The sequence below is a fragment of the Haliotis rubra genome, unplaced genomic scaffold, assembly GCF_003918875.1.
Source record: "Haliotis rubra isolate DU_JTF1 unplaced genomic scaffold, ASM391887v1 Scf1202, whole genome shotgun sequence".
NCBI lineage: Eukaryota > Metazoa > Mollusca > Gastropoda > Lepetellida > Haliotidae > Haliotis > Haliotis rubra.
Window position 1 is genome coordinate 126,002 of NW_025765118.1, and position 12,377 is coordinate 138,378.

General features: G+C 38.6%; 1 protein-coding gene across 1 annotated transcript; it reads left to right on the forward strand.

Annotated features, from left to right (window-relative positions):
* The first annotated feature begins 594 nt into the window (after positions 1–594).
* LOC124264005 (arylsulfatase B-like) lies at positions 595–7,860 on the forward strand. Its single transcript, XM_046698731.1, is given in 15 exon segments — positions 595–781; positions 934–1,045; positions 1,260–1,311; positions 1,651–1,754; positions 3,035–3,141; positions 3,250–3,314; positions 3,469–3,570; positions 3,960–4,023; positions 4,379–4,476; positions 4,865–5,001; positions 5,804–5,862; positions 6,675–6,712; positions 6,714–6,799; positions 7,107–7,249; positions 7,597–7,860. Coding segments are annotated over 15 exon segments (1,437 nt in total). The 5' UTR covers positions 595–684; the 3' UTR covers positions 7,770–7,860.
* The last annotated feature ends 4,517 nt before the right edge of the window (positions 7,861–12,377 follow it).

Consider the following 12,377-nt stretch of genomic DNA (forward strand, 5'->3'; position numbering starts at 1 on the left):
TTACGTTTTTATTACAATTTACGTCAAGTTTATTACAATTTGCTGCCAGTATTACAATTTGTGTTTTTATTACAATTTACGTCGTAACACGCCCTCTTCTATCTACATCATACGTTTGTGTAAGATGTGACTTTGGTACATGTTTTACCCGTATAGTTCATTGTTCATGACAATTTACACGTCGGTTAGATATGGATCAAGACTGTTGGTAGGTGCATCGATAAACAAGGCCCTAATCCACGTAGTTTAAGTTCACAGGAAAACATAGGCAACATGTCAGCCTGAGATATAAAGTGTATGTTATGACCTACAAGTAGGCAGTTATGTTCCACGCCTGTGAAAGACTGCACATGTCTACAATAAACTAATCAGCATATTTTCGTTATCTGACAGGAATGTATAGATCAACCGTCGTAAACATTCCATACTTCATGGTTTTCAAAACCGATCTTTAAACTCTTAAGATAGAATCTTGCACAAAATTATGCAATCGCGAAAATACTGAAATTTCAATAAATTTACTCACATGTTCCTCCTTGATTAATTAAGCTGGATTATGTCAATTACCAGAGGAAGTATGTCAAGGTTAAGATAACATTTATCAGTCGCGTCCGAGACGTTGAAATGCCTATGTACAGAGAGGATAAAACCAACTGTCTTAATTGTAAATAACACCCAAACGTGATGGAGGTTCGACAGCTCCTTGCGCTGTTCCTGTGTGTCCTACCATTGTCAGCAGCGCAGCGTCCTAACATTGTGTTTATTGTGGCAGATGACTTAGGTGAGTGGACATAGTGAAGCCCTCTAGAATACAATTCAGGTAAAATACCTACTGAAACGAAATGATACTGAAATGTCCCATGTCAAGTATACACATTAACCGTGCGGTGAATAATCTACATATCCGATGATTAACACTCTGTGTTTATACAGGCTGGAATGATGTTGGTTACCGAAATCCTGACATGAAGACGCCAAACATCGACAAACTGGCCACAGAAGGAATCATCTTCGAGAATGCATATGTCCAGCCTCTGTGCACCCCGTAAATCACTGTGATATTGTTCAGTCTTCATCGTCACGAGATACTAAGAGACTCCACATGAATCTATATGAACTTTTATATTGCAATTTCTAATTGCCAACTGAAGTAATCAAATAATACCAAAAGCAGCTGCCAAATGAGGTGGACCTGTGTTTATCTGTCTACGTGATTATATTACAGCATAACACACGTGCCTACACACTCATTGTTTCAGATCCCGCACTGCCTTCATGAGTGGAATGTATCCATTCCACGCAGGCACGCAGGTAATTATGCCGTTTAACATAACATTATACAGGCCGAAAGTCATTGAGCGATTGCAAGCTGTCTTGAAGAATATTCTCCTGCTCCGTGAATGCTAAAACCGTTACTCTTTGCTGTTTACGCACTTTCAATTGACTCTCCTTTGAAACAAACTATATCACAAGATGCATTGTCTTGATTTTCACCACAATGTTTGTTAATGTAGTTTGTTAAAGACTGTATCGTTGTGTATAGCTACTTCTGGTTTTCGGTGTTAGTAATTCACGTTGCTGATTGAACTAATTTTCATGTTGTCACCTGCGAATATATCGCAATTTCTTAAAAATATATATGTTATTTAGCATGCGACAATTCGCCGTGGCCAAGCAGTGTGTGTGCCCCTCAACTATACATTCCTGCCCCAGGAACTAAAGAAACTCGGATATGCTACACACATGATCGGAAAGTAAGTACTGCGTTACACAGAAGGTAGAAACGACCATTGACACTCACTGGAGCTAATGAAAACATATCTTTGGACAAAGCTTCAATAATCAAACCATTTCGTACATGCTTATAGTCGTGGGAATAACGCTCCTGTGTTTCACTGAGCAGTATCTCAAATGATATAAAAGTGAAAACAAAAAATCAAACGCTTTTGCAACGAAAAATATGTAACCTGGCATAGCCCATTATAAATGTAACATTCACTGCAATATTTGTAACATATATCATGAAATATTTTACATACCTTACACATATGGACAAACTTAGTCGTCTCTGTAAACCAATCTTTCACAAATACATGTATATGTATGATCCCAAACCTTTTAGCAAGACTCGATAATAATAAATTGTGAATTAGTAGTGACGTTATGTTAATTGATCACTGAATTTCAGTGATGACACTAGGTGAGCATGTCAAGTCCTTCCAGTAGATGTACTGTTGTGTGACATTAAAGTACACGTCCTGTAAACGTCATTCAAGGTTGAAAGTGGCTTGGGTTCATTTGTTTATTTGCTGACCACCATCAGCAGTGATAAAATACCGACGATGCACCTTTTGACGACACGAGATTTGTGAAGTTTGTGAAGTCATTGCACGCCAGCAGCAATGTCTGTCCCAGTTAGATCATCGTAACCGGTAAGTTTGGAAGTAGGTGTGAATTCGTCTCAGCGCACACGTGATAGATGGGCGATAAATGTAAAGTCGAAGTTGATTGCGTCCTGCGTTAAAGTCATGTGTCTTCCATGTGTATGAAGGACGATCACCAGTAACCTGAGATGTGGAGTAATGCCTTTCCACAGCATGTTGCCCCCGTCAACGAATGCAGAACGTTGCCCAGTAACTACATTGTATGTCCAGGGCAAATGTATTTCACGAAATGGCTGACAGTGTGACTTTGAGTATCAACTCACTCACTCACTCACTCACTCTAGTATTCCAGTTGCACGCTACCCCTTTTTGTCACATCGGTGTGGTATGACATTAACAAGGTTTTGACGTCAACAAATGTGACTTTTGTAAATAAAACGTCTTCAGCGATTTAGAGCTCATCGTGCACTTTGAATGTGTGTCAAAATATACACAAGGAATTCTGCGTATGCAAAGTTCCAGGATTCACATGCAATTTCAGGGTCATCATGGCTAGTCATGACAACGTGTTGGCACATGTGATAATGACAAACTGCATGGCAGTTACTTAATGACCTTCTGAAGCATCGCCATCTGCAATGTCATTCCAGATGGCACCTGGGTTTCTGCAAGTGGGAGTGCACCCCGACCTACCGAGGCTTCGATACTTTCTTTGGTTACTATAATGGACATGAAGGCTATTTCAATCACTCTGTCGGTACGTATCATTCTGCTTGTAGGATTTTATGAAAACTCCTCGTGGGCGTTTTTTGGTATACATTGTTGGTAAATGAATTTGATCAAAGGTATTTTCCCTCTTTGTTAGGCGGGTATCTTGACTACAGGGACAATGAGCTTCCGGCAAGAAACTATTCTGGGGAATATTCTGCTGTACGTAAGTAAGGGAAATGAGTCGGTAACTGTTCATAGTAATTATACCAATCAAGAACACGTTTCTTGAAATGCATTATACTTCTTGTAACAGATCTGAATCACCAGCCGGGTATTAGTTTGGCTATTACATAAATACGTATTTTCATTTCAGTACACGTTTACCCAGAGAGCCGTTGACATCATTCATCAACATAACGTATCAGAGCCACTGTTTATGTACCTTCCATATCAGAATGTGCATGAGCCTATTGAGGTAAGGGAAATCACAGAATCGATAGGTTTAATTTCACAGGCCTTCCTTGTTGGTTGTGTGAGCAGCGGGACAGTTTGATTACCGTCGAAAGACGTTAATATAGTCATATCTATAGTCACAATTGCATGAATCGCTTCAGGGGCACGGGTGCCTCTGTCGTCTCTGGGAACGTCGGATGCCTATGATGCCTATGGTTTGAATGCTAGTTCGCCCAGATTATTTTTCTTGGTTTCTCGGCTCCTGACTCGTTCTTGTAAGTTTCGTAAGAGCGATAACCAGGAACACAGTTCACCGTGGCGTTTGACTCAAACCACTTAAATACTCTTAAATACTTCGATATTTGTTTACAGTGTAATGAATATATTCCGTTTCTCAATGTGACATTACAGGTGCCTAAGAAGTACGAGGATATGTATCCGAACGTCATTAACGAAGGCCGAAGAAAGTACAGTGGTATGTACATTCATGATCCTACCCCCTCCCCCCCATAAACAAAAAAAACCCCAAAACAACCTAAAACAAAAACAACAACAAAAACAGTTATACTTTGAATCATTCTTAGTCTCAATCCCAATTTTCTATTTTGTATCTGAGACAGCAAGTTATCATAGATCGGTTATTGAGTTTATTAATATTCTCTTACTGTCACAATTATTTCGTCACTTTAAAGAGTATTACCCAGTTAGGTAAGTGGGTTTCACCAGAATATGAAATCTCCTCTATGTATCAATGTATCTGCGTGGCGAACAACAACGAATCACACTAGATACTGTTCAAATGACTTTCCGGTTACTTTCAATGCCTACAGGAATGGTGTCTGCCCTGGATGAAGCGGTTGGAAATGTTACGCAAGCCTTGAAAGATCGGGGCTTGTTTGAAAATACCCTAATTCTGTTTACAACTGACGTGAGTACATTACAGCTCGGGATTAACAGGGAGAAACACATTCTTATTTTAAGATGTGCGCATCTTGAACCCGGTAGTTTTACTCATGAGATTTGGTTCAGATTATGACAATGTGACTTAACGTCATTATAGTCAGCAGCTTAGATATATAGATCATTTATTCCATGTTCATTATTTTCAAACAATTATATATGTTGAACAATAGGAACATAAAAAAACACATTGTTCATAAAACTGCTATGGTATTCACTGAACTGCTCTGTTTGATGAAGTTAAGGAAGGAATAAGTTCCGGTTTTTCACGTTGCTAACTTGTGTCTTGGTTGGTTGTTTTTCATAAAATTGCTTATTAAGTCATTCTACTACGAACTACAATACTAAACATGCAGAATGGAGGCCCTCTCAACGTGTATGCCAACAACTGGCCCCTGAGAGGAGCGAAGCGCACGATCTGGGAGGGTGGCACGAGGGGGGCATCCTTCATGTACGGTGTAGGCCTCCAGAGGATACAAACTACATATGATGGGTAACACCAAATACGACCATTACACCTGACTCAGGAATCCTGGATTTGATACGTGTTTAATTAATGATGACCCAAAGCATAACATATGACCCTAAATCTTGTTTGACATGCATACCGTAAGTGAGTAGTATATATATCGGCCCATGATACATACATATCAATGGTCCACAGAGTTGCGATATTACTCGCATATATTAAAACATTGCAACACGTTTAATACTTTCAACATTAGTATTTGAACATAAGAGGTTAAACTTGCAGGTTTTACAAAATACTTAAGTGGTATAAAATGTTTTCTAAAATTACTGTAAGCGTTACATACAAGCAGAAAATGCTATTAATTTTCGATATTACAGCTATTACTGAGTTTACAAGCCCTGTGGTTTCTAGGAATAGTATGATACCTTTCCGTTTCGATGTGTACTGTAATCAGTAAAAATAACCAAACTGCTGATCGGAAATGGAACGTAGGACAAGAAAGCATATGAGAAATATCAGTGTCATGTTTCAATAAGTATGTCTATATTGCTACACACAGCATGCAACATCCGATCGATTGTGTTAGTTGCTCTGTATTTTCTTTATTCTGCACGTGGGCCAGAGGCCCAAATACAATACCCTTCCTCTTCTACTGATACACACCTGTTACTGCACTATAAAACTTCAATGTAATTCTTATTGCACCCCTTATATTAGATATACGCCTTATCGAATCTTTTGTACATTAACTTTATCTGTAGTCATTCTTTGGCGGATTCAAGAATGTGGGTGTTTCTAAATAGGAATCGCTTCTACCTTACAGGGTGATCCATGCCGTCGACTGGAAACCCACCTTAGTGTCTGCTGCTGGGGGAATTCCAGGTAGAGAGATTAAAAGCACAACTTCCTTTCCACACCACAGGCCCTCGTGTCTTTGCGAGGATTAAAGATGTTAAAAACACATAAAACATTTGGGATTGAGATGTAGCATATCGAGTAGGGGGTCATCTAAAAAAAATATGTTTATTAATCGTTAATCTTCGCCAAGACAGGGCCTGTGTTCCACACCTATAAGAATTATCTGCGGTGTTACAGCTGCTCGATGTTGTTCGTTAACAAATTGAGTATGGACCAGGCAATCCTGTGTTGTCACCATGCGATAAGATGACAGAACATGTGTTTGTGAATCACAATGAAATAGTGATGACACCAGGTGTTCGCGAAAAGTGAGCGTATCCTGCCCCACTGGTATCACCCGTCATAAACATCTGCTAAGTCTAGTCATTTGTGTATCTGAAATAATTCGGGAACGTATTGAATAAGTCAAACTAGGAAATGGCATCTGACATCATTTTTGTCACTGATGCATCAAATTTTGAAATTTCCTCCACATGACTACCATAAAACTTCTTGAAAGTTTTACTGAGGCCTTGAATTTTGTAGCTTTGATCAAACAAGAGTGGTATGGCGCTCATTGAATTCCTAATAAAACAGTACACTCTATTGTACCTCAAAAGTTGGAATATTTTGCTCGACATAAAAGGGAATTGAAGCTAATAGTGACATATTGAAGGTATATTTTGTACCTTCAAAGAATCGGTGACATGAGTTTTGATGTTCCCTTAGTTTGATGAAACGATGCTGCTAATCATCGGCATGGTGGCTGTATACCTTTCGTTGTACTTTGAGTACAGAGACAACCATTGATGGAATGAGTCACTGGGATTCTATTCGATACGGCCTCCCCCTCATCAAGGACAGAGTTCATCTACAACATTGACGACTTTGAAGTTCCAGACGAAGGTCATGCTGGAATAAGGTATTATGATGTTTTACCATCGAATTGGATTATGTAGATCAATCCTCTTAGTGTTGATCACTGGATTGTCCAGACTCAGTTATTTACAGATCGCCATACGGCTGGAATATTATTGAGTGCGGCGTTAAACAGCAACCCAACCAACCAACCAAACAACCATCGAATTAGATCAAATGCTTAATGCGGAACAATTACCTGTACCATTTGGTAAGGCGATTTCCATACCTACTTACCCAATTAAAGACCTATTTCAAATAATGTATCATAAATTCATTCATACGGTTTAATTTGCCTCTTTGTGTATCAGAGTAGGGGACTACAAGCTGATCCTAGGGTATCCAGGTGGTCCTGACGGTTGGCACAAACCCATGAACAAAACAAAGGATGAACAATATGAAACTATGATTTACATCAAAGGTGATGCGCCTGTCCATCTCTTCAACATAAGAGGTAGGCAATGCTCAACGTAATAGTAATGGTAATATATTACCAAAATGTCCCTTGTTTTGAACATTATGTTACAATTATGATTATGGCTGATCCATAGTGGTAAATACAGACCCAATGCATACCGTGGAGTTTTCGAGACCTTCCATGCTCATTAAATTTCCTGACCGTAGTTACACGACTGCCACACCACCATCACCCATACTGCATACTGTTAACGTTGGATGCAGGCTGGAGTGGACTGGCTGAAGGGTACTGGCAAATTATATACATTTTATAACATAATGAATGCGTATTGTTCATAATGCTCTCTTTCATCTTTTTTAACCACTATTCTGATTCGTACCCAGAGGATCCAACTGAGCACAACGACCTTGCGCAACAGATGCCGGACATGGTGGCGAAGCTGCGTGCGCGGTTTGAGGACTACAAGAAGACGATGGTGCCAGCCAATTCCCCCAAACAGGATCCTGCAGCGGACCCCAGAAAATACGGGAACATTTGGACCCCAGGGTGGTGCTAATCAGATGTACTTATGTCAATGTGTAGATCATCCTTAACTGAAACAAACTGTTTATGTCTTTTGTGCTTAATACATGAACATTTGTCGATAATGATTATCACTGTTATTCTTAGACGAAGTATTTTTGAAAGAAAAGTTACGGCAAATGTGTAATTAAACAATGACTGCTTAAGGTTCAATGACTGTCCTCTAACATTAAGTAATATTCTGAGTATATTTTTACCGTCACTTCTTGTATTTCACGTCACATGAAAATACCAATGGGTAAACATTCAATACGTGCTGACATTGGGACAATGGCCTGCGTCTCATATATATTCAGTACCGTACCAACCACAATATTAATACAATAACTAAAGCCAGAAATATACAAGCAAACGAATTCAGTGTGAAACTAACAGGCAAAAGAGTGTTTCTTAGGCAGGTAATGATTGAATACACGTTGTAATGAGTGAGTTTAACTTTACGCCGCACTCAGCAATATTCCAGCTATATGGCGGCGGTCTGTCAATAATCGAGTCTGGACCAGACAATCCAGTGATTAAAGTGATCAACAACATGAGCATCGATCTGCGCAATTGGGAACCGATGACATGTGTCAACCCAGTCGGCGAGCCTAACCACCCGATCCCGTTAGTCGCCTCTGACGACAAGCATGTGTTACTGATGGTTTATTCTAACCCGGTCCTTCAAGGGTCGAGTACACGTTGTAAGTGCAAATGCAGTACAAATGAACTGTATAAAATACAATAACAGTGGTAGTAAAATTAAAATCAGAGAAACAATATTATTCACAAATAACAGCGGTCAACCTGAAAATAGACTTGTTGTTATCAGAGGCGAGAAAAGCCATACGCTGAGTTCATGGTCATGACTGTAGGTGCAACGTAAACACCATTAGATAGTAAGACATTCCTGACAACTAAGTTCAACCAAACGCAATATGATGAACTCCTGCTTAGTCTGAACAGAAATATTGAAATGCAATTACAACACTGTTTAACGACATATTACTCTTAGTCCACGGGTCAGGTAAGGTGGTCGGTACCACCTCGTGGGACTAACTGTCATTATATTTGTCATGTAGCCTATCCTTATAGAAATAGATAGACTTTTAAACATCTTAGTGCACTTGCACCCAAGAACACATTTTTAATTTAATCAATTTAAATCAATTCAACTATAATGTGTTGATCAAAGGTGAATGGAAACATGAACCAAGTCGAAACATTATTGGTATCGTCTGTTTTACCCAAATGGTGTTTAAACAACAGGCTGTATGCCTGTTGTTTAAACACCATTTTGGTAAAGAAGAATAATGACAATTATTATGGATATACAACTTCTTTTATTCTGATGGTAGGCATTGGGAATGTAGTATCCTTCATCTCTGTTGAGGGCGGGTCCTATCTTCTTGATGTGTACTGCTTCCAAAAGTTTACGAATTTTGTAGTCTGACTGGTTCTTTACTATGGTTTTGGTCTTGTCCCATTTGATGGTGTGATTAGGATGGGCTTTGATGTGGTCGGCAATGGCTGATTTAGAATAATTTTTCCTATCTGAAGCCTGGTGTTCCTTGATCCCGCCCTCAACAGAGATAAAGGATACTACATTCCCAATGCCTACCATCACTTGATAAATTAATCAATAATATTTCTTGTGTACATTACCTGTTTCATTCCAACTATGTACATCAACCCCATCCATTGTATAACCATCCACCTTGCTTCCTATCAGTTGTATAAGCTCTAATTCAGTCCTTGTATATCACCCTACTGGCTTCCTATCAATTTACTCAATCTATCATACAAACGTTGTATGTCAACCTCATCTTTTGTATAAACAACTCATTCCCTATCTACTGTAACAACAACTCCTGTATATATTCTCTCAATTTGCTTGACAACGACATTAGAACCTGTGTCGAAACGTCGCCTCCACAGAATAAAAGAAGTTGTATATCCATATTGTCATTATTCTTCATCAACTCAACTTCTAAAATGCCCATCAAAGAAACCATTTTGGTAAGACAAAACGACATTTTAATCTTTGAGGGAAGCAATTACAAGCCAATATGGCCGTATGATGGCATTATGTGAATTTTGGTCTTTCTGTTTTAATGAGTGACTCATCTATATTTGAAAAGCAGACGACCGTATGTTTTGTTCTGTGCATTAATAGGTTGTCAGTTGAACGTTTGATTTATACAAAATGGTTTCATGGTGTTTGTCTGGTACCTGTAAGAGCATGCGGATTCTGCGTAACAATCACACTGAAGTCTATGATCATCTAAATTGGAGAATATCACTTTTGGAGAAGATTCCAACCAATTTAATCGATAAAATCGATTTAAAGCAAAGATACTCAGTCATTTGCTCATCTACACAAAGTAGAATTCACTATGATGAATCCTCTGAATGTTCCAAGGTTATAGGATTCATCTTTTCGTCTTCGATATGCACGGCCAAGTGGTGTGTCAGATCCTTGATCCTTAATTGGTAATAATGATTATTATATGTTCATCTGCCCATCGTATATTGCAATACGTTGTAAATATATTCAAAGATACTACTATGTCCATTCAAGTATTATAAAACCCTCTGCTCTTATAAGCAGTAAAAAATCAAAATATATCACAAAATCTTGGCATATCAACTCACAATGCAATGTTGTATAGAACAAATGTTTTATCACTGTAGTGTAAATACATTTATTTATGTATATCCCAATCATATATATATATATATATATATATATATATATATACTATAGGCCTGTGACCTCTTTGAGAAGGACACTTTATTTGAAACTACTATTGTTTTTAATTTTATTATTACAGTCTTACAATCTGATGTAAAGTTTCTTTTGACGGTCAAAGGTGAGGTGAGGTGAGTCGAAATTGGGTTTGACGTCCTGCTTGAGAATATTTCGCTCATATGACGACGTGCATGCGTGTGTATGTGTATGTGGGGCTGCTTGTACTAGCCCAGACTTAAGCTGGTTTTATAGTGCTAGCCCACTGAGATGCCATGCCGCAATGAAGCATGAATACCCCACTCAGACACATTATACTGACCCCGAGCCGACCAGTCCTTGTTGTACCCATTAATGCCGAGTGCCAGGCAGGGACCAACAAGTACCATATTTTAATGTCTTTTGGTATGACGCGGTCGGGGATCGAACCCGCGACCTTCCGCTCTCCGGGCGGAGGCTAACCACGACGGTCAGAGTATTTGAAAGGACCTCTGTGAAACTTCAGTGAAAACTATCGTCGTTCATATAGAAAGTACTACAGTCATTTGTCCACTATAGAAAATGGAAAACATATGCTGTAAAAGACGCTGATAAAAAAATCAGTTCTAACTGTGATGAAATGTATTGTAGGGTGTCTATGTGTCTAGCCAGCAAGAGTGATCTGTCTAATATATACACATGTTGCCATGGACATCAATATCAATACTTGAGATATTCCTCAAAAGCAAAGACACCAATTCAAAATTTGATTTCTGTACCTATAAAGTGTCAAAATCGAGTTCTTTTTAGTTTTGGATTTCTATACATTCCGACAACGAGGAATTACTGACAGAGGGACGGAAGGACGAATGGATAGACGGGGTATGATATACAACAATGACGCTGGTTCATTTTAATGTTTAATTTAAAGATATTTTGTGTTTAACTATATGCTCTTAACATAAAACACAAGAGGTTAACATAAAAACATAAAGTAACAGTTAAAAAAACATTGATTAATATTATCCACAGATAATATGATAAATGAACTAACGCGGGTCTCTTCTCATCTTATTTGACGATTTTCTCTCTCTTTTTTTAAAAAAAGCGTTGTCTTTAGTGGCGTATCTAACATGATTGCTTTGAGTTTCTTTGATGAGTATGAAACAAATCCCTTTAAGTTTTCATCAAATTGTTTTGCGAAAAGGGATACCCATATTTCACAGCCGATTTCAAGAAAACGCTATAATTCATAGAAACCTATCACAATGCAAACAAAGCTCATTCTACAATGAAAACACCATTTCAGTTAGTCCCTCCGAGTGGTACCGATCACCCCCATTCCAGGGTTCTGGCCAATGGACTATCAGTGGAGTTGAGTTGAGTTGGGCTTTACGTCACATCGACATTATTTCAGCCATATAGTGACGAGAACATGTCTGCATTAATAAACATTGTAAGTACAGAGTCAAAATGAGTTTTATTTCAAAAACATATATTCATTACATTGTCATTTAAAGACAGAAAAAGGCATAACACTAAATATAAAGGCAGGCAATTTGGTAGTCACATTACACAGTTATAATTTATGATACAGATCAACTTCCCTCAGGTAGTTCACTACCAGATGAGCGTTCACGCGGGAGAACAGATCTTTCAAATTTGTTGCATCATAGTGTGAGTGCCTTGCAGGCGATAAGTCCACCCAGTCAAGCAGAATATGCTTGATGGTGAAAACCTCATCGCAAGAGACCATTTTTTAGTGGAAACTACCAGTTGTTTTACACACCTGCGAATCCTGTTTGCAGTCAAAACCGATTACTTTCAGCCAACTCGTAACCATGAATCGGCAACAATGCCTACCTTGCCAGGAAT